Source organism: Neoarius graeffei, chromosome 6, assembly GCF_027579695.1.
Source record: "Neoarius graeffei isolate fNeoGra1 chromosome 6, fNeoGra1.pri, whole genome shotgun sequence".
NCBI classification, from domain to species: Eukaryota; Metazoa; Chordata; class Actinopteri; order Siluriformes; family Ariidae; genus Neoarius; species Neoarius graeffei.
The window spans coordinates 14,361,006-14,383,665 of record NC_083574.1 but is presented as its reverse complement, the minus strand read 5'-3'; the positions used below and the strand labels follow the sequence as shown (position 1 = coordinate 14,383,665).

Here is a 22,660-nt window from a genome sequence, read left to right as displayed (position 1 = left end):
TGACATTTACCTTTAGAATTTGCTGGTATAATTCAGAACTCATTGTTCAATCAATGATGGCAAGCCATCCTGGCCCAGATGCAGCAAAACAGTCCCAAACCTTGATACTACCACCACCATGTTTCACAGATGGGATAAGGTTCTTATGCTGGAATGCAGTGTTTTCCTTTCTCCAAACATAACGCTTCTCATTGAAACCAAGAAGTTCTGTTTTGGTCTCATCCATCCACAACACATTTTTCCAATAGCGTTCTGGCTTGTCCATGTGATCTTCAGCAAACTGCAGATGAGCAGCAATGTTCTTTTTGGAGAGCAGTGGCTTTCTCCTTGCAACCCTGCCATGCACACCATTGTTGTTCAGTGTTCTCCTGATGGTGGACTCGTGAATGTTAACATTAGCCAATGTGAGAGAGGCCTTCAGTTGCTTAGAAGTTACCCTGGGGTCCTTTGTGACCTCACTGACTATTACATGTCTTGCTCTTGGAGTGATCTTTGTTGGTCGACCACTCCTGGGGAGGGTAACAATGGTCTTGAATTTCCTCCGTTTGTACACAATCTGTCTGACTGTGGATTGGTGGAGTCCAAACTCTTTAGAGATGGTTTTGTAAACTTTTCCAGCCTGATGAGCATCAGCAACGCTTTTTCTGAGGTCCTCAGAAATCTCCTTTGTTCATGCCATGATACACTTCGACAAACATGTGTTGTGAAGATCAGACTTTGATAGATCCTTGTTCTTTTAATAAAACAGGGTGCCCACTCACACCTGATTGTCATCCCATTGATTGAAAACACCTGACTCTAATTTCACCTTCAAATTAACTGCTAATCCTAGAGGTTCACATACTGTACTTTTGCCACTCACAGATATGGTGAGGCCACGGAGGAGGACTCTCAGTCGGCCTCGAAGAAATTCTGACAAACCGTCCGGCGCCTCAGGAAGGGGAAGCAGTACTCTGCCAACACTGTTTACAGTGCGGGTGGGGAGCTGTTGACCTTGACTGGGGACATTGTCGGGCGGTGGAAGGAATACTTCGAGGATCTCCTCAATCCCACCGTCACATCTTCCATTGAGGAAGCGGAGGTTGATGACTCAGAGGTGGACTCGTCCATTACCCAAGCCGAAGTCACTGAGGTGGTTTTCAAGCTCCTCGGTGGCAAGGCACTGGGGGTGGATGAGATCCGCCCCGAGTATCTCAAGTCTCTGGATGTTGTGGGGCTGTCTTGGCTGACACACCTCTGCAGCATCACGTGGCGGTCGGGGACAGTGCCTCTGGAGTGGCAGACTGGGGTAGTGGTCCCTCTTTTTAAGAAAGGGGACCGGAGAGTGTGCTCCAATTATAGGGGAATCACACTTCTCAGCCTTCCCGGGAAGGTTTACTCCAGGGTACTGGAGAGGAGAATTTGGCCAATAGTCGAACCTCGGATCCAGGAGGAACAGTGCGGTTTTCGTCCTGGTCGTGGAACACTGGACCAGTTCTATACCCTTCATAGGGTGCTCAAGGGTTCATGGGAGTTTGCCCAACCAGTCCACATGTGCTTTGTGGATCTGGAGAAGGCATTCGACCGTGTCCCCCATGGTATTCTGTGGGGGGTGCTTCGGGAGTATGGGGTTCGGGGCTCTTTGCTAAGGGCTGTCTGGTCCCTGTATGAACGGAGCAGGAGTCTGGTTCGCATTGCTGGCAGTAAGTCAGACCTGTTCCCAGTGCATGTTGGACTCCAGCAGGGCTGCCCTTTGTCACCAGTTCTGTTCATAATTTTTATGGACAGAATTTCTAGGCACAGCCAGGGGCCGGAAGGAATCCTGTTTGGGAACCACAGGATTTCATCTCTGCTTTTTGCGGATGATGTTGTCCTGTTGGCTTCTTCAAACCAGGGCCTTCAGCATGCACTGGGGTGGTTTGCAGTCGAGTGTGAAGCGGCTGGGATGAGAATCAGCACCTCCAAGTCCGAGACCATGGTTCTCGACAGAAAAAGGGTGGCTTGCCCTCTCCAGGTTGGTGGAGAAGTCCTGCCTCAAGTGGAGGAGTTTAAGTATCTCGGGATCTTGTTCATGAGTGAGAGAAGGATAGAGCGTGAGATCGACAGGCAGATCGGTGCAGCCTCTGCAGTGATGCGGTCGCTTTACTGGTCTGTCATGGTGAAGAAGGAGCTGAGCCAAAAAGTGAAGCTCTCGATTTACTGGTCGATCTACGTTCCGACTCTCACCTATGGTCATGAGCTTTGGGTAATGACCGAAAGAACAAGATCACGGATACAAGCGGCCGAAATGAGTTTCCTTCGCAGGGTGGCTGGGCACTCCCTTAGAGATAGGGTGAGAAGCACAGTCACTCGGGAGGAGCTCGGAGTAGAGCTCGGGCATCTCTTTCGGATGCCTCCTGGACACCTCCCTAGGGAGGTGTTCCAGGCATGTCCCCCCGGGAGGAGGCCCCAGGGAAGACCCAGGACATGCTGGAGGGACTATGTCTCTTGGTTGGCCTGGGAATGCCTTGGTGTTCTTCCTGAGGAGCTGGCCGAGGTGTCTGGGGAAAGGGAAATTTGGGCTTCCATGCTCAGACTGCTGCCTCCGCAACCCGGCCCCGGATAAAGTGGATGAAGACGAGACGAGACGAGACGAGATATGTAATATTGGATCATTTTCCTCACTAAATAAATGACCAAGTATAATATTTTTGTCTCATTTGTTTAACTGGGTTCTCTTTATCTACTTTTAGGACTTGTGTGAAAATCTGATGATGTTTTAGGTCATATTTATGCAGAAATATAGAAAATTCTAAAGGGTTCACAAACTTTCAAGTACTACTGTATAGCTTGTATATAGTGTATATAGCTTGCAACATTTATTGCGCAAGGTAGCCCACTTTAGATCGTTCTTTCTGGACTAGACAGGGCTGGAGTGAACTACACCGTCATTGACGGTCTCATTATTTGTCTTTGTAAATGTACATTTTTACCCATGATAATTTCAACTACCAACTTCCAGGTCACTATATGAGTATGTAACTAAAATTCATCACTTGTTTTACAGAATGAAAAGCATAAATCCCATAGCTTCTGATAAAATTGTCAGTCATGATCTTCAATCAAGGGCGGCACAGTGGTGTAGTGGTTAGCGCTGTCGCCTCACAGCAAGAAGGTCCTGGGTTCGAGCCCCGGGGCTGGCGAGGGCCTTTCTGTGTGGAGTTTGCATGTTCTCCCCGTGTCCGTGTGGGTTTCCTCCGGGTGCTCCGGTTTCCCCCACAGTCCAAAGACATGCAGGTTAGGTTAACTGCTGACTCTAAATTGACCGTAGGTGTGAATGTGAGTGTGAATGGTTGTCTGTGTCTATGTGTCAGCCCTGTGATGACCTGGCGACTTGTCCAGGGTGTACCCCGCCTTTCGCCCGTAGTCAGCTGGGATAGGCTCCAGCTTGCCTGCGACCCTGTAGAAGGATAAAGCGGCTAGAGATAATGAGATGAGATCTTCTATCAAATGAAACATCCATAGAGAAATGATTAGACAGGATGAGACTTTTTTTTTCTTTTCTGTGTTGCATGCATTTTCTGTTTTGCTATTTTTGTCCCACTTGTTGCCAGTTGTGAGGCTTGAGCTGAAGATTGCCCACATCTTGATCCACCATGTGTGATGTATATCCACTTCCTTGCTACCGATTATGGTGTGCCTGCTGCTCTCACTGATGGTCATTTGTATGATCCTTTGGAATGGTCTTGGGACTTGTCAGTGCTCTGTGTGGCGATGTGCCTGTGCTCACTTGTTGATCCATGGCATTGCATTCTGAGAAGTGTTGCCCTCAGGAGATATAGTGAGCTCATCAGTAAAACTTCAAGAAAACAGAGAGTCCACTTGATAACCCAGAGATGCCATCACTATCCCTCCAGAAGATTGGATGCAGCAATTCTCAAGGGCTTGCAAACACTACACTGTCAGAAATAGGGGTACAGTAGGAGTCCATTTCTGTCCCCCAAGGTACACTCTACACTAATGTACCCTTAGGGCTCATTATTGGACCTCAAGGTAACTATGTGTACCTTTTTAGGGCCAAAAAGATACATATATGTTCCCAAGCAGTATATAAAGGGTACAAATAAGTAAGTACCTTAGAGGGTACTGTCCCAGTGATGAGCCATTGTACCTCTAAAGGTACAATAATGTACTTTATTTTCTAAGCGTTACAGCGATTGTAGATCTATATAACAAACATGACTATCGTACTATATTACTGTCTGTAGATATTAACAATGCCATATATTTTATGAAGCCATTTTCATTTTTAACAGAAATTGAAATCATTAAATATCTCAAGGACTGGATTTTTCTTCAGAAATTATTCATACTTGAGAGGTGACAAAAATAACTGAGGGTCAAAACCAACATTTCTTCCAAATATTATGATACTGTGATTGATCTGGATGGATCCTCTTGTTTTTTTTTTAAATTAGTGCACTTTTGTCACGATCTTACAGGATGTTCCTATGCACAATCAGCCCAAGTGAAATTCATAAGATGACCCCTGGATGCTTTATGGATTGAGGAAAACATCAGGAAAAATTTATAGACATCACTGCAAAACTGGGTTTTCTGTAACAAAACTCAGTCTACTGTATGCTCAGACATGTGAGTTATGTGTTGAGGCTTTGCCCATTTACCCTCAGACCCTCATACAAGTGCCCTCTTATAATAGTTGTATTTTGAAGGAGCCTCCAATAGGTTCATGTCTGAAATCCATTTAATGGGCCATGGCCCATTAGTGGGTTGTGAACCATCATCTAGTGGGCTGCAATTTTTTTCTCAAGTTGAAGCTAATTTTTACTCATAGTAGGGTACATTTGCTGGGTTGCATCCACCGTCAGATCCACCTCATTAAGCTACGGTCACACTACAGCTCATGATGCTTTGCGATGGGTTATCAATGAAAATGAGGCATTTTGGTGGCAATATACATGTGACCTAAAAGTTGTGGTCACACAGCAGGCGAACACTTGACTGTCACACCTTTGCGCGCTTGAGTCTGGTGACGTGCACTCACGGAGTGGCCACGCACACTCACGGAGTGCGTTGTGCACACTCTTGGGACCTGGTCATTATGGGAAACACCTGATACTGATTTGAGCGCAATCAACACATGCAGATAAGGACTCTGTTTTCACAGAGACTTTGTGAAATATTGTCACTGTCACATTGGTTTCTCGTCATGTTTATAACACTGTTTAAATACTCTGCTTTCTATTTTGCTTTCATTTGTGTTTTGTGTTTGTAAATATCATGCCTGCTAATAAACACTCTTCCTGCACTTAGATCCATCTACTGCCATCTATCTTGTAGTGTCCTGATCTCCCAGATCTTTAATCAAGCCACATATAAAAAGTTCTATGCCTAATGCTCTTTCAGGTTTTCATCTGTTTGTCTGTGTAGAACGATATCTGCAGCACTAGGTTGTTTGAGATGTCGGGGAACTCAACGGATGGATAATTTTCTAACTCAACTTCCAACTTTGTTAACAGGTAAGGATCTATCCCATTGAGTGGTTTCTATATCCACTTCCTCTGACAGTACTTCTTGGTTTTAATAACTTGCTTGTTTTCTGTACACAAACATGGTAATAAGTTCTTGTGTTAAAAGTAGACTCCACTTTTGGATCATTAATCCCTTTTGGCTGAGAATGCCCTGCATGCATGGTTTTATGTTGGCTTCTGGCATATCCATACAGTTTTAAATACAACACCTACAATTAAAAACAGTTTGTTTTTATTGCATTTATTTAATTCCTGGGCTCCCATCTGTAACAAGGAGTGATATTGCATCCCATTCATATACTTTACAATATATTAGTAGATTCTAATAGAATAGATGAGCCAAAATAATTAGGGATATTTTTTTAATGGGTCCCAACTCATTACAAGTATGAATAGGTGGGCCTTAAAGTAGAAAAGGTTGAAAACCCCTGAATTAGGCAATGCCCCTGACATATGGTGAGGTTTTTTTTATTTTTTTAATTAATTAATTAATTTATTTATTTATTTTTTAACTTGAGCTCTTGGATGACCCCTCTGGTGCAATACTAGCCATATCTGTATGTTTCTCCTTACTTAGCTTTGTTCTGTCAGATAACAGAATCAATTCAAACTTGCCAATTGGCTTCGAGTCTGTCATTGCTAGCGTACTCACAAGCAAAGAATCTATAAAGCTAATTATAATTCATTAACAAGAAAGGCATTGATTCTCAAAATCTATCTCAGGAACACTGGGTATGAGGCGGGAATACACACTGGATGGGATGCCAGTCCATTGAAGTGCACCCCCCCACACACAGACACACACACACACACACACACACACACACACATACATACATACATACTGTACATACAGTGAGGCAAAAAAGTATTTAGTCAGCCACCAATTGTACAAGTTCTCCCACTTAAAAAGATGAGAGGCGCCTGTAATTTTCATCATAGGTACACTTTAACTATGAGAGACAGAACGGGGGAAAGAATCCAGGAAATCACATTCTAGGATTTTTAATGAATTAATTGGTAAATTCCTCAGTAAAATAAGTATTTGGTCACCTACAAACAAGCAAGATTTCTGGCTCTCACAGACCTGTAGCAACTTCTTTAAGAGGCTCCTCTGTCCTCCACTCGTTACCTGTATTAATGGCACCTGTTTGAACTCGTTATCAGTATAAAAGACACCTGTCCACAACCTCAAACAGTCACACTTCAAACTCCACTATGGCCAAGACCAAAGAGCTGTCAAAGGACACCAGAAACAAAATTGTAGACCTGCACCAGGCTGGGAAGACTGAATCTGCAATTGGTAAGCAGCTTGGTGTGAAGAAATCAACTGTGGGAGCAATTATTAGAAAATGGAAGACATACAAGACCACTGATAATCTCCCTTGATCTGGGGCTCCACGCAAGATCTCACCCCGTGGGGTCAAAATGATCACAAGAACGGTGAGCAAAAATCCCAGAACCACACGGGGGGACCTAGTGAATGACCTGCAGAGAGCTGGGACCAAAGTAACAAAGGCTACCATCAGTAACACACTACGCCGCCAGGGACTCAAATCCTGCAGTGCCAGACGTGTCCCCCTGCTTAAGCCAGTACATGTCCAGGCCCATCTGAAGTTTGCTAGAGAGCATTTGGATGATCCAGAAGAGGATTGGGAGAATGTTATATGGTCAGATGAAACCAAAATAAAACTTTTTGGTAAAAACTCAACTTGTTGTGTTTGGAGGAGAAAGAATGCTGAGTTGCATCCAAAGAACACCATACCTACTGTGAAGCATGGGGGTGGAAACATCATGCTTTGGGGTTGTTTTTCTGCAAAGGGACCAGGACGACTGATCCGTGTAAAGGAAAGAATGAATGGGCCCATGTATTGTGAGATTTTGAGTGAAAACTTCCTTCCATCAGCAAGGGCATTGAAGATGAAACGTGGCTGGGTCTTTCAGCATGACAATGATCCCAAACACACCGCCTGGGCAATGAAGGAGTGGCTTCGTAAGAAGCATTTCAAGGTCCTGGAGTGGCCTAGCCAGTCTCCAGATCTCAACCCCATAGAAAATCTTTGGAGGGAGTTGAAAGTCCGTGTTGCCCAGCGACAGCCCCAAAACATCACTGCTCTAGAGGAGATCTGCATGGAGGAATGGGCCAAAATACCAGCAACAGTGTGTGAAAATCTTGTGAAGACTTACAGAAAATGTTTGACCTCTGTCATTGCCAACAAAGGGTATATAACAAAGTATTGAGATGAACTTTTGTTATTGACCAAATACTTATTTTCCACCATAATTTGCAAATAAATTCTTTAAAAATCAGACAATGTGATTTTCTGGATTTTTTTTTTCTCATTTTGTCTCTCATAGTTGAAGTGTACCTATGATGAAAATTTCAGGCCTCTCTCATCTTTTTAAGTGGGAGAACTTGCACAATTGGTGACTGACTAAATACTTTTTTGCCTCACTGTACATACACACACACTTTTGTTAACAACTAGGGGCAATTTAGAATAGCCAATCCACCAAATGGCATGTTTCTCAGAGGTGGGAGTAAACCGGAGAACTTGAAGGAAACCCACATAAACATGGGGAAAACATGTGAGACTCAAGACAGACAGTAACTCGAGCTCAGGATCAAATTGGAGACCTTCGATCTGTGAGGTACCCTTGCTACCCACTGACCGAAGCTAAAAGCACTATGTTTGAAAGTAGTAGTGCTGTTTTAGGCACTGGAAATGAAGAAGAAATAAGATCAGTGCAATTCCAAGCAACCATCTCACTGGATCAGGTTTTGAACCATAGTTGTCAGAAATGTAGGTAAGTCTGGACATAAGTGTTTGTGGCTATAAAATGGCCGGCCGTGTGGTTTCTTTTCCTGTCAGTAAGAAAACCAAAAAACATGACATGTTACAAATGGTGGGTCTGGGAATATCAAGCTAGAAGTAGAGGAAATGGTTGTCTTTTAGTTTCTAGAGAACCTGCAATGCTGTAATAGTTGTGTGACAACCTGCATACAATAACTTTATTTATTCTGCCTGTTAAGCAGCAGACTAAGTACTTAGCATGATAGCTCATTGGTACCTGGAAAGCTGGCCAGTTAGCAAAACAGCACACACCAAAAGAAACAGTCTGTACAAATTGGCAAGTATATTAACATTGGTAAGAAAAGTTTAAGCTTGCTGCCAAAGGTAGGTGCTGAAAAAATCTGTTTCCTGCTACTTTATCCTTGTCTTGGCTGGAAGTGATCACATGTGGTACACGTTAAACTTGAAGTAAATAAAAGCACATTAAAAAAAAATATTAATGGCGCACAAGGCAAAGAAATGTTTAAAATATCCAAGAACATTTTCCCACATTTTGGAAGTGGTCGTATTAATCTTTCATCTTTATTTGAAGCACCAGGATACAGTCCAAAACAAATGTTCAGAAGCAAAGAAAACAACCAATAAACTTGAAGAAAGAAATGTGCAGATCTCCACATTGTGTTCTCAATTTGATAACTAAAGAGAGATCAATCCTTGAAACCAATAGGAAGAAATGCAGGAATGAAATATAAGAATTCAATTGTTTATATGATCAAAATATGATCATGAATTATATGAATGGAATGAACAAGATCTGCACTGGATTTTCTTGCACATACCCCCATCCCATCCCCTACTTCTGATCATTTCCATCCATCAGGTAATATAGTGAAGTAGTGTTCCTTTTTTTAAAAGGATCGCGGGTTTAATATATTCAAAATGTGTTTAATAATAACATACAATGCCGATAAGAAAACCTGTCACATGGGAAGATGTTACAAATAAGCATTTATGAATTTATGATTACACATCATGTATTCAGTTGTGAAGCATTTAATGTGTATTGTAAATACTATTCGAGTCCCTTCAAGTGTAGCAGTAAAGGGAAGATCTCTCTACTGCACATCTTTCAATGGAAAAATAGCTAACTCTATCTCAGAGGTAGGTTGAGATGGCATTGAGCTTGTAAGCAATATCAAGCTTTGTGATGTTAGCTTTGCAACAGTAGTATCATCTTAGTTACATTCTGCTGCAGCACAGCTATTAAATGAAGGTAGGAATCAGATGTGATAATCAAGGAAGAAGAAATGCCTCCAATGTAACAATTACAGCAATGGATGTGCGAAAACAGTACTTGAGACTTTCTTTGAAGAAAAAAAATCAGAGAAATATAATGTAGCTAAAATAATTTCCTATCTTTTCAACTTAACACTGTATAATAGTGGAGTAACAGTCACATGTTAAAGATTATGATGACCTATGGCATCGGACCAGTGTTGGTAGCTTTTGAAAACAATATACGTATATATGTACAGTGGATATAAAAAGTGTTAAAATGATAGGTTTTTCTGATGTAAAAAAAATGAGACCACGATAAATAATTTCAAAACTTTCCCCACCTTTAATGTGACCTATAACCTGTACAATTTAATTGAAAAACAAACAAATCGGTTAAGGGGGAAAAACATAAAAAATAAAAAAAACTATAATAAGCTGGTTGCATACGTGTGCACACCCTTAAACTAATACTTTGTTGAAGCACCTTTTGATTTAATTACAGCATTCAGTCTTTTTAGGTTCACACCTGCCATCAATTAAAATGACTCTGATTAACCCCAAATAAAGTTCAGATATTTACTCAGTTGCATCCTCCAGCAAAAGCCAGGGTTCACAGAGAGCTTACAAAGCATCAAAGGGATCTCATTGTTGAAAGGTATCAGTCAGGAGAAGGGTACAAAAAAAATTCCACGGCATTAGATATACCATGGAACACAGTGAAGACAGTCATCAAGAAGTGGAGAAAATATGGGACAACAGTGACATTACTGAGAATTGGATGTCCCTCCAAAACTGATGAAAAAACAAGACGAAAACTGGTCAGGGAGGCTGCAAAGAGGCCTACAGCAACACTGAAGGAGCTGCAGGAATTTCTGGCAAGTACTGGTTGTGTACTACATGTGACAACAATCTCCCATATTCTCCATATGTCTGGACTATGAGGTAGGGTCAAAGAAAAACATCCAGGCCCGGCTAAATTTTGCAACAAAATACATCAACTCTCCCAAAAGCATGTGGAAAAATGTGTTATGGTCTGATGAAACCAAGGTTGAACTTTTTGGCCACAATTCCAAAAGGTATGTTTGGTGCAAAAACAACACTGCGCATCACCAAAAGAACACCATACCCACGGTGAAGCATGGTGGTGGCAGCATCATATTTTGGGGTTGTTTTTCTTCAGCTGGAACAGGGGCTTTAGTCAAGGTGGAGGGAATTATGAACAGTTCTAAATACCAGTCAATTTTGGCCCAAAACCTTCAGGTGTCTGCTAGAAAGCTGAAGATGAAGAGGAGTTTCATCTTTCAGCACGGCAATGACCCCAAAAAAGTTTTGGAACGGCCCAGCCAGAGCCCAGACCTAAATCCAATTAAAAATCTTTGGGGTGATCTGAAGAGTGCTGTGCACAAGAGATGCCCTTGTAATCTGACAGATCTGGAGCGCTTTTGCAAGGAAGAGTGGGCAAATATTGTCAAGTCTAGATGTGGCAGGCTGATAGACTCCTACCCCAAAAGACTAAATGCTGTAACTAAATCAAAAGGTGCTTCAACAAAGTATTAGTTTAAGGGTGTGCACACTTATGCAACCAGCCTATCGTATGTTTTTTTTTTTATGTTTTCCCCTGAACAGATTTGTTTGTTTTTCAATTGAATTGTACAGGTTATAGGTCACATTAAAAGTGGGAAAAGTTTTGAAATTATTTATCGTGCTCTTGGTTTTTTTTTACATCAGAAAAACCTATCATTTTAATGGGGTGTGTACACTTTTTCTATCTACTGTATACAACCCATTATAACTGCTCACATGATACAAGTTTATCTTAAAAAGTAAGACACAAAAGAACTTTTGATCTACAAGAATCACTGAGCATAAAAGCTGCCAATTTATCAGATGCACGCAGGCATTTTATCGTTCATCAACCACGTGTTTTCTTGTAAGAGGTGACTATTCGATTGGTAAATTAGACATTGTCTGTAAACCATCACAATAACAAGAAAGCCGATTTCAAAAGGAAACAGTTAACGGGGGAATATAAACCTTTTAGCCAGCACTCAGATATAAGGCTTTCATTCAAAATTGTCTAATCCCCTCTGGCATTTTCAGAACGAGAATCTATTCAAGGCTGCCTCAGTCAAGCTAAAGTGAATTTCCCGAACAAACTGGCTATGATAGTAGATGATTCATGCACACACAATTCTCTGATGTCCCTTTCAACCACGTTTCATTATTTCACCTTCAATTTTAGTGGAGAAGGGAAAAAAACGACTTTTCAACAGCATGATTGCTTCCAGTTGTACAGGTCTATCCTCTTCGCCTGACACTGAAAATGAGGGTTTCAGGGACTTTTCCTGATTTGAAGTGGTGATTTACAGTTTATTAGCACCCTTTTGGGGCTTAGTTGTTTGCATTTCAGCACCTGTCTCTATTTGATCTCAGGTTTTTCATCTAATCAAATGGCTTTGCTAAATATAACCATGCTTAGAAATGAATGGTGGAAATAAGCCAATGTTTCCAATGGACTAAAGGCTTTCTTACATCTAAAGCCAGGCAGGCATTGTATGAATTTATATGTTCCTAGCGAACACGTTGTAATTCAAGAAATCTGATTTATTCTGAGTTTGTGGATATGAATGTACATCCCATGGTTTGGCAGTTTTGCAGAGATTTTGACTCTAATATGGATGGAACATAGCCTGATTCTGAATAAATCAAATCCTACAGTGTCTATCTGGCTTTAAAGATGATGGTGTGTTCTGGTTTGAGTTTGCTATGTTGCAAAGGGTATGCTGGCAATATGGTACAAGTAAAAGAGCTCCATTTTGGTACCCCACTGTGTGGTGTAATTGGGGCATTAGTATGTATTTTGAGTATATAAGCAGTACACAGTGACCCCCAGCTTCCAATCAACTTATGGGACCAGAACAACACAAACAACAACAACAACATAGGCAAAAAACAACAACTAATATTCCATTCACATTTCAATAGAACTGCTTGACTCCGAGGACGTCATCTTTTGACTCAATGAGTCTGGCAATCAGGACCTACAAAAGAAAAAAAAATCCAAAGATTAGCACAGTGTCTGATTCTTTATCTGATTACGTAGTGCATCACAGCTCTTTATTGGATGTGACAACTTTTTAAAAACAGCTCCTAAAAGTCTTCAATCCATAATTTTTGTGTTTCAGTTGCCTTCTTATGGAATTCACACTTCTTTGAAAATACTGTATGCAAGTTATTTAACATTAACTGCATTCCTATCCAGTTGAGGTTTGGTTACCAGTAGGATTTTAATAAAACAACTTTTGTTATCCAAGTTTTTTCACAATAGCCATGGAGTTTGTCTTCAAATACATAAAAAGTTATACCGTTACAGAATTCAAGAATTTATTTGCACAGAGGAATTCAAGCCGTGAAAGTAGAAGAAATGGAGATATAATTCTTCCAAGTCCAGAAACAAACTATTGCTGGGTTTCAGTCACGTGACTTTTCTTAGTGGTTTTAGCGGAAGTGAAATAGCTGGTGGTCTAAACAGCTGCCATAGTGCAGCCAACTAGCGATAACTTATCAGAGTATGCTCGTAATCTAGAAGTCACTGCTCGCTTTAGATATATTCAGAAGATTGCTATGTGCAATGGAATCGACCCCTACAGTCAAGGAAAGAAGGATTTGTCATACAATCTTGAAAACTACCCTTCAGTCGAGTTTCCCGACATCTCAAACTATCTGGTGTTGCAGACGTCCTTCTACACCGCAAAACAGATGAAAGCATGGAAGAGTATGGAGGCTTACAACTTTTTTGTAAGTGGCTGGGTAAAGGACCTGGATCTTAGTTAAACAAGATGGAGAAGTGCTCATGGCACATTGTAACTGTATGACTGAGTGAGAATTTTGTCCCGATCTTCATTCATATGGACTTTGTGAGAAGTAAACAAAGAAACAGCTGGGGACTTTAGCACTTCCTGACTAAAAAAAGTACCATAAAATAATGACACACAATAAGAAAAGTACTTGGAAAACACTAACAACATAGCTGAGAGGGATATACAAACCTTTCATGAAATGATCACTGCAAATTTGAGCATGCTTTGACACGACTCCGTTCGATTTCAGTGAGAGGTTCTAAAGCCACCTTTCTTGACATCTTTTTGTGAAATCCTGTGTTCATTATTCACCCTTTTTTATTAGTTCACAGAGAACCCTGAAGAAACTTTTATCAGTTTCACGGTTTGATTGATTCGAACAACCTAAAACAATGCAAGCGGAAGGCATTTTTCATGTGAGCAATGCACCTTCTTCATACAAACACTTTGTCAACTGAGCTTTGATAGACCACCAGTGAAAGTTTTGAATAACTAATGATGCGGATGTGACGCCACATGAAACCCAGCAATACTAGGAACTCCATATGATACAGAGGAGCAATAGCGTGGAATGGTCTATCTAACAAGGAATCAATAGCCAATAACTTAAACGAATTCAAGCATTTACAAGATAAATTTGACATTAGCAGAAGAAACTTTAATCCGATAGTATCTGTAACTAAACACAAAGACAATAGTTAGGCATAGTATTAATTAATTTAATGTGAAGACAACAGATTTTAAGGGTTTTTTTTAAGATTGTATATATTTTTAGTTTTTTATTGTATTTGTACATGCATGATCCCACCAGCCCTGCTGATTGACTTTATTTAAACATGAAAAGTTTTTCATTCATTTATTGCAACTGTTAAAAATGAAATGTTATTTTTCACCAATGAATCTAAAAAAAAAAATTCAAAAAGTGTGCCCACCTGAGACAATGACAACTTATTTTTACATGGTTTCTTTGCTACATTTTGCTCATAAAACATGGTTAAAAGTAATAGAGGTATCTCATCTCATCTCATTATCTCTAGCCACTTTATCCTGTTCCACAGGGTCGCAGGCAAGCTGGAGCCTATCCCAGCTGACTACGGGCAAAAGGCGGGGTACACCCTGGACAAGTCGCCAGGTCATCACAGGGCTGACACACAGACAACCATTCACACTCACATTCACACCTACGGTCAATTTAGAGTCAACAGTTAACCTAACCTGCATGTCTTTGGACTGTGGGGGAAACCGGAGCACCCGGAGGAAACCCACACGGACACAGGGAGAACATGCAAACACAGAAAGGCCCTCGCCGGCCACGGGGCTCGAACCCGGACCTTCTTGCTGTGAGGCGACAGTGCTAACCACTACACCACTGTGCTGCCCGTAATAGAGGTGTATAACATAGAATTAGCAAATATGCAAAATGTGGTTAACTAGGATCCAGACTAATGAAACAAGCCCATTAAGGACATTCTAATGATGTACTTGAAATGTTATTAATTAATAATTTACTCTCAAGCTATAATTTTGCCAACAGGGTTGTACCTTCAAAGTGACCTTGTCAGTCAATTTCAAAATATCATTAAAAAATAAAGGGGAAAAAGAATGAAAGAAGATCTTCAGACATCTGAACATCTGACTTCATAGGGTGAATGAGTTCCGGTAACAGCATGGAGTGAATGTTGTCAGACTAAAATGTACATTTTCCATCACAGATAATGGATAAATCATTGAATGTGAAAATATGAATTTAATTGCATTTAATCTAAACCTTAAAGGAACCTTAAAGTTAGTAGTGGATTTTAGTTACCTTTAAGAGCAGCCCGTAAATTAAGTAGTAAATTTAAGTACCTTTATTGAACTTTTTAAATTCATTCAGTATAGAGGGATTTCACTGACGTCACCCGAAACCGGAAGTAAACAGACCCTGCGCCATTTTGGAAGACCAACAAACTCGTGATCAGGGGGAAATAACGGCAGCGGTATGTGAACCCACGAGAATAAAGTGGAGTGGCAAACGACTTAAACAAACAAATCTGAGCTGTTTTATTTATGATTTATTGGCCCAACAGTAGACTTGAAAGAAACCTGTGTGAGACTTGGCAAAAAACTGTGGATATAATGGATAAGTCTGTGCATGATCTGCGGACACTTTGAGGTAAGCAAACGCAAGAAATTCAGATTTAAAACATGCTAAATTGGCCCCAAGTTGATAACTGTATGAGGAGCAAGCCTCCCAGACTTCTACAATTTAATAATAATAATAATAATAATAATAATAATAATAATAATAATTTAGGATGGTTTGGGGCTTGCTCTCCCTCCTATTATATAAATAAAGCATAGTTGTTGTGTAGGCATATATCATAAATACATATGTATAATTTGGATAAATTAACCTAAATTATGGATACCTTAATAGTAACAAAAAGTATTAATTTTTCAACTGAAAAGATATATTATTAAAAGATAAATATCAACAAGATTACCTTGGCCATAACTATGTGTAGGTTATTCTTAACAACAGCTGTAATATCACGAACCAAGCCACTAACAACATAATTGTAAGCCTGTAGCCCTTTGTAGGCTTTCAAGTCATCAGCAGTGTAGGCACTGGGTGTAAACAACAAATAGTTTACAATGTCTGGGTAGCAAACAGATGGCAGAATTGGTGTCAGGTCCTCCTTATGTTTCCATTCTCCCTTGCCGCGAGTCTTATCATATGGGTCAAACCCATCAATCACAGCGAGTTTCTCCACATACCGTGCCCTTTCTGCAGCTGGTAATGTACTCACATAACCCGAATTATCATCCATCGTGTCACTTTACTCTCTGTAGCGCTAATAAAGTGTGGGTGGAGCACAGAGGACGGCAGGACAACGCTTAGAGGCAGAGAAGGCTATTTATTTACACAACTTTTCAGTCTAAATGCGGTGTAAGCCCATATACACACACACACACACACACACTCTGCTTCTGGTCCCGGGTTGCGCTTCCTCTGCTCTCCCTCTGCCTCCTTAAATAGGGAGCGGTTACTGGGAAAACACACAAAACACAGGTTAACTACCGTCAGGTGTAGCGATTCTGCCACTCACCTTCCCTGGCTCCGCCCTCCTGTCACAGACTGGCGCTTGACCATGCCCCCGCTGCCACATACCCCCACCGCCCGACTCAGGCCGGTCGCCCGTCCAGCCTGCAGCCGACTCCCCCCCCCCCCCCCCCCCCCTTGACGGGAGAGGAAGTCCGCCATGACCATCTGCGCCCCTGGCCTGTGGACCACCTTGAAGTTGAAGGGTTGGAGTGCCAGATACCAACGGGTGATCCGCGCGTTGGCATCCTTCATGCGTGGAGCCACTGGAGGGGCGCGTGGTCCGAACAGAGGGTGAAAGGGCGCCCCAGCAGGTAGTAACGGAGGGCGAGGACTGCCCACTTGATCGCCAGGCATTCCTTCTCAATCGTGCTGTAGCGCCCCTCACGCACTGACAGCTTCCGACTGATGTATAGGACCGGGCGATCCTCCCCCTCCACCTGCTGGGACAAAACGGCCCCCAGCCCTCTGTCCGACGCATCCGTCTGTAACATAAAAGGGAGAGAGAAGTCAGGGGAGTGTAAAAGTGGCTCCCCACACAGTGCAGCCTTTACCTCAGAGAAAGCCCGCTGGCACTGCTTCGTCCACTGGACCGGATCTGGCGCCCCCTTTTTAGTGAGGTCAGTCAGCGGGCTGGTGACGTCCGAATAATTAGGTATAAACCTACGATAGTAGCCAGCCAGCCCCAGGAACTGTCTCACCCCCTTTTTGGTCTTGGGCCTCGGGCAGGCTGCAATCGCTGCCGTCTTATTAATTTGGGGACGCACCTGCCCATTGCCCAAGTGGAAGCCCAGATACCGTACTTCCACCCGCCCAATCGCACACTTCTTTGGGTTGGCAGTGAGTCCCGCCCGCCTCAGCGACCTAAGGACGGCCCTCAGGTGTTGCAGGTGCTGCTGCCAGTCATTACTATAAATGATAATATCGTCTAGATACGCGGCCGCATAGGTGGCGTGGGGCCGGAGGACCCTGTCCATCAGCCGCTGAAATGTAGCGGGCGCCCCAAACAGCCCAAACGGAAGTGTGATGAACTGGTGTAAGCCGAACGGTGTGGAAAAGGCCGTTTTCTCCCGGGATAATGGAGTCAAGGGGATCTGCCAATATCCCTTCGTCAAATCCAGTGTTGAGTAAAAGCGAGCCGTGCCTAGTCGATCGAGCAGCTCATCAATACGAGGCATTGGGTACGCGTCGAATTTAGACACCGCGTTGACTTTTCTATAGTCCACACAGAACCGGATCGAGCCGTTGGCCTTGGGAACCAAGACCACCGGGCTGCTCCAGTCACTGTGGGACTCCTCGACAATGCCCATTTCGAGCATGGCCTGAAGTTCTTCCCGAACCACCTTTTTTTTGTGTTCGGGTAGTCTATAAGGGCGGCTACGCACTACCACCCCCGGGGGCGTCTCTATGTGGTGTTCTATGAGGTTAGTGCGACCGGGCAGGGGCGAGAACACATCCGAAAACTCGGCCTGCAACTGGGCGACCTCTGTGAGTTGGGTCGGGGAGAAGTGGTCTCCACAGGGGACCGGAGAGGTACGTGATGCCAATGACCCTTTTTGGACCTCCGGCCCCAGCTCTGCCTTCTCCGGAACTACCGACACCAACACCATGGGGACCACCTCGTTCCAGAGTTTCAGCAGATTGAGGTGGTAGATCTGTAGTGCCCCCTCCCTGTCCGTTCGCCTAACCTCATAGTCGACGTCCCCGACTCGCCGTGTGACCTCAAAGGGTCCTTGCCACTTGGCGATTAATTTGGAGCTCGACGTGGGCAACAGGACGAGTACCTTATCTCCCGGAGTGAACTCTCTAAGGCGCGTGCCCTTGTTGTACAGGCGGGCTTGCCGTTCCTGGGCCTGCCGCAAATTCTCCTGAGTTAGGTGGGTGAGCGTGTGGAGTTTTGCGCGCAGGTCCATAACGTACTGAATTTCGGTTTTGCTCTGTGAAGGTCCCTCCTTCCAATTTTCCCGCAGTACATCTAAGATGCCGCGCGGCTTACGCCCATATAATAATTCAAACGGGGAGAACCCCGTGGAGGCTTGGGGGACCTCTCGCACTGCAAATAAAAAGGGTTCGAGCCACTTATCCCAGTTACGTGCGTCCTCACTTACGAATTTTTTGATAATATTTTTGAGGGTGCGTTTGAACCGTTCAACTAAACCGTCCGTCTGTGGGTGATAAACGCTGGTGCGGATCGGCTTAATACCCAGTAGCCCATACAGTTCGCTCAGTGTTCGTGACATAAACGAGGTGCCTTGGTCAGTCAGAATCTCTTTCGGGATTCCAAACCAGGAGATGACGTGGAAGAGGGCCTCTGCAATACTGCGTGCTGAGATATTGCGAAGAGGCACCGCTTCCGGGTATCGCGTTGCATAGTCCACCAGAACCAATATAAAGTGGTACCCTCGTGTTGACCGATCTAATGGCCCGACGAGATCCATCCCAATTCTTTCGAACGGGGTCTCGATTAATGGTAGGGGGCGCAAGGGCGCTTTTGGAATGGCCGCTGGATTTACTAACTGGCATTCGCGGCACGCCGTACGCCACTTACGGACGTCGCCGTGAATCCCCGGCCAATAGAATCGGGCCATTATCTGGGCTAGTGTCTTATCCTGCCCGAGGTGTCCAGCCATGGGATTAAAGTGAGCCGCCTGGAATACCAATTCCCGGCGGCTCTTTGGAATTAATAACTGGGTGACTCGCTCTTTCATCTGAGTGTCCTGCGTCACTCGGTATAATCTATCCTTCAAAATGGAAAAATAGGGGAAGGACGGGGTGGCTTTCGGCTGGAGCGTTTGACCATTGATTACTCTCACTTGGTCAAACGCATGTCGCAGAGTCTCGTCTTGCGATTGTTCTAGTGGGAAATCCGCGAGGGATTCCCCAATAGAAAGAGGAGGAGCCGGCGGCTCCTCACTCTGTCGCGGAGATGACGTGGACGGCTCTGCGACCGCAGCTCCAGCCAAAGTGACACCGGGACCTTCCCCTGTCAACCGGCAGGACCCACTCTTTACTAGGCGTGCCATTAAACCCCGAAATCCCAGCCAATCAGTCCCCAAAATCAAAGAGTGGGTAAGGCGAGGATTAACCGCCGCCTTCACTATAGATTGTTCCCCTCTGAAATATATGTGGACCGACCCCAACGGGTATCTGTGAACATCCCCGTGCACACACAACACCTTCACCCCCTGTGCTCCCCCCAATGCCTCGTCTTGCACCAGGCTTTGGCGGCTCGAGGTCTGATTGCAACCCGAATCCACCAACGCCTGATATGTAGCCCCTTGTACACTCACCGGTATGCGATACGCTCCGGCCCAATTGAGGGCAGCTTTTGGCGCGTCGGAGATCCGCACCACCGCCCCCACCTCCATTGCTGCGCACTGTTGCTGCAGGTGGCCCGGTTCCCCGCAGCGCCAGCAAACCGGCCCGGGCCTTCCCTCTGCAGCTGTGTTCTGGGGCTCACTCACCTGAGGGGGGGGAGAGACAGACACAGAAGGGAGAAATGGGAGGGCACCATGGGTGCGGCGGGCCGGCTGGGGTGGAGCCGGCCCCCACCTCCGTGGTAGGGGAATGGGGCGAGGACGGGACAGAGAAGGGGGGGAGAAAGAGAGAGAGAAGAGGAGAGAAGAGACGGCATCGTCGGCCGTCCTGCCGCCGGAACAGCCGCTAAATGATCCTCCGCCAGTCCTACGGCCTGATCCAGCGACGCCGGGCGGTGGCACTGGACCCACTCCACGGTTCCGGCTGGTAAGCGGGCGATGAATTGCTCCAGCACCACCTGATCGATGATTCCCTCGGCATCGCGATCGTCGGCCCTCAGCCACCGCCAGCAGGCGTCCCGGAGCTGCTGGCCGAACGCGAATGGCCAGCCGACTTCCTCCATCCACAGCGCACGGAAGCGCTGGCACTGTTGTTCGGGCGTGCTCCCCACGCGCTGGAGGATGGCCCGGCGAAGGTCGGCGTAGGCCAGCCGGCGGTCGGCGGGGAGCTGTAGTGCGGCCAGCTGCGCCTCTCCCGTCAGGAGGGGGAGGAGGTGCGCCGCGCGCTGCTCCATCGGCCACCCCGAGGCTTCGGTGACCTGCTTGAACAAGGTGATAAATGCCTCGGGGTCGTCCTGCGGGCCCATCTTGGTCATGGTGAGGGGAGACGGGCCCATGGCCGGGGTGCTGGTGGACCCCACCGACGCGAGGAGATGCCGGAACGCCTCTCGATCTTCCTGCTGGGCCAGCACCAGGGCTTCGAAGCGTAGCTCCTGCTCCTTTCAGAGCGTGACGAGTGTCTGGTGCTGGCTCTGCTGAGCCGTGGCGAGGGCGTGGACCAAGTCCGCGAACGGGGAGGATTCCATGGGGCTGCAAGTTGGTGCTCCACCTTTTCCCGGGTTTCGGCACCACTGTAGTGCTAATAAAGTGTGGGTGGAGCACAGAGGACGGCAGATCAACGCTTAGAGGCAGAGAAGGCTATTTATTTACACAACTTTTCAGTCTAAATGTGGCGTAAGCCCACACACACACACACACACACACACACACACTCTGCTTCTGGTCCCGGGTTGCGCTTCCTCTGCTCTCCCTCTGCCTCCTTAAATAGGGAGCGGTTACTGGGAAAACACACAAAACACAGGTTAACTACCGTCAGGTGTAGCGATTCTGCCACTCACCTTCCCTGGCTCCGCCCTCCTGTCACAGACCGGCGCTTGACCACGCCCCCGCTGCCACACTGTCACTCGTACTTTGTTTTATATTGTGAGTGCATGTACTTGGTCTTCCAATACGGCACCTAACAAAATCTCGCGGCGTGGTGACATCATGCGGTAGCCCTCTATACTAGTAACTTTAAGATTCTTTATTGGTATTCTTAAAAGTAGTAGTGATTTTAAGTATGTTAAAATGTTAAATTTAGTAACTTTAACAAAGTGACATTTAAATGTTCTTTTTAACAGCATTTTGTTATCTTTAAGAAGTCATGGAAAGTCACTTAATGTTAAACTATAATAATTCTTAAAGTTATAAGCAAATATAATGAAATTTAGCATTTTGTAAACTTTTCAGATACTTTAAGAATAGCTTAAAGCTATAGTTACATTCGTCTAGTGAAAGGGCCTTTCAAGTTAAATGGATTCACACGTTAATGCACATTTGAAGCATTTTAATTATTATATTTCAAAGTAAAGTGTATTTAAAGTGCACTGGGACAGACACAAAGCTTTTTTGGTACACTCTCAAAAGATAAAGTACATTCTTCTATCCACATTCACTGGATATGAGCAATTGCACATTCTGATTGGCTAGTCTACTACAGTATCCGGTTATTTAACACAAAAGTCTTTTAGCACACGTTCTAAAGTCTCTTAGCACAACTATATGTTCTTCAAATAAAATAAAGAACAAACAAAAAGCTTTCTTTAAACTCTTATCATCTTGTAAATTTCACTTGACTTTTCATTCTTTAACAAATAAGCAAATTTTAAATAATAAATATGATATAATTTAAGCTTAGTACTTTAATAAAGACAAAACAAACCTGGAAGTTGGCTGAGCAGTGTACTGTGTCAGGGTACATGCTGTGCTAAATAATTTGGAGGGAGGATTGGTGACTAACAACAGACAACATCAAACATGGTGGTTTCAAGATGGCAGCGAGGGGAAATACAATCGCTTGTTTTTGATCGGAATCTCGGCAACTTTCATAAAAAAATCCATCAAACATCTTTAAACATGATCAGGAAGTATTCATACTAAAAATTAAGTGTTCTCGGATCTTGTGCTAAAGAACTAAGAGTTGTGCGAAGAGACTTTAGAGCTTGTGCTAAAATACTTTTGTGATAAATACCTGTAAACATTCTACTACTAGGCTATCAGGTCATATACCATGAGTAGAGAAAAATAAAATGGTGGAGTGTGTTGCTGAAACAACCAAGGATGAAATAAAAACTCTCCTCGAAAACAAACCCCCCCAAATTATCAAGTATTTAAAAGAAACAGAAATAGCTTATATATATATATACACACACACTCTCTCACACACACACACACACACACACACACACACAGTGGGGCAAAAAATTATTTAGTCAGCCACCAATTGTGCAAGTTCTCCCACTTAAAAAGATGAGAGAGGCCTGTAATTTTCATCATA

General features: G+C 44.1%; 1 protein-coding gene across 1 annotated transcript in view; it reads right to left on the bottom strand.

Annotated features, from left to right (window-relative positions):
* Positions 1 to 11,289: 11,289 nt before the first annotated feature.
* Positions 11,290 to 22,660, bottom strand: part of loxl1 (lysyl oxidase-like 1) — a 42,207-nt gene continuing 30,836 nt past the window's right edge. Inside the window, exon 7 of the mRNA XM_060923339.1 lies at positions 11,290 to 12,624. Within this exon, the coding sequence (XP_060779322.1) occupies positions 12,618 to 12,624 (7 nt within the window). The 3' untranslated portion in view covers positions 11,290 to 12,617. The remainder of the gene's footprint in view (positions 12,625 to 22,660) is intronic.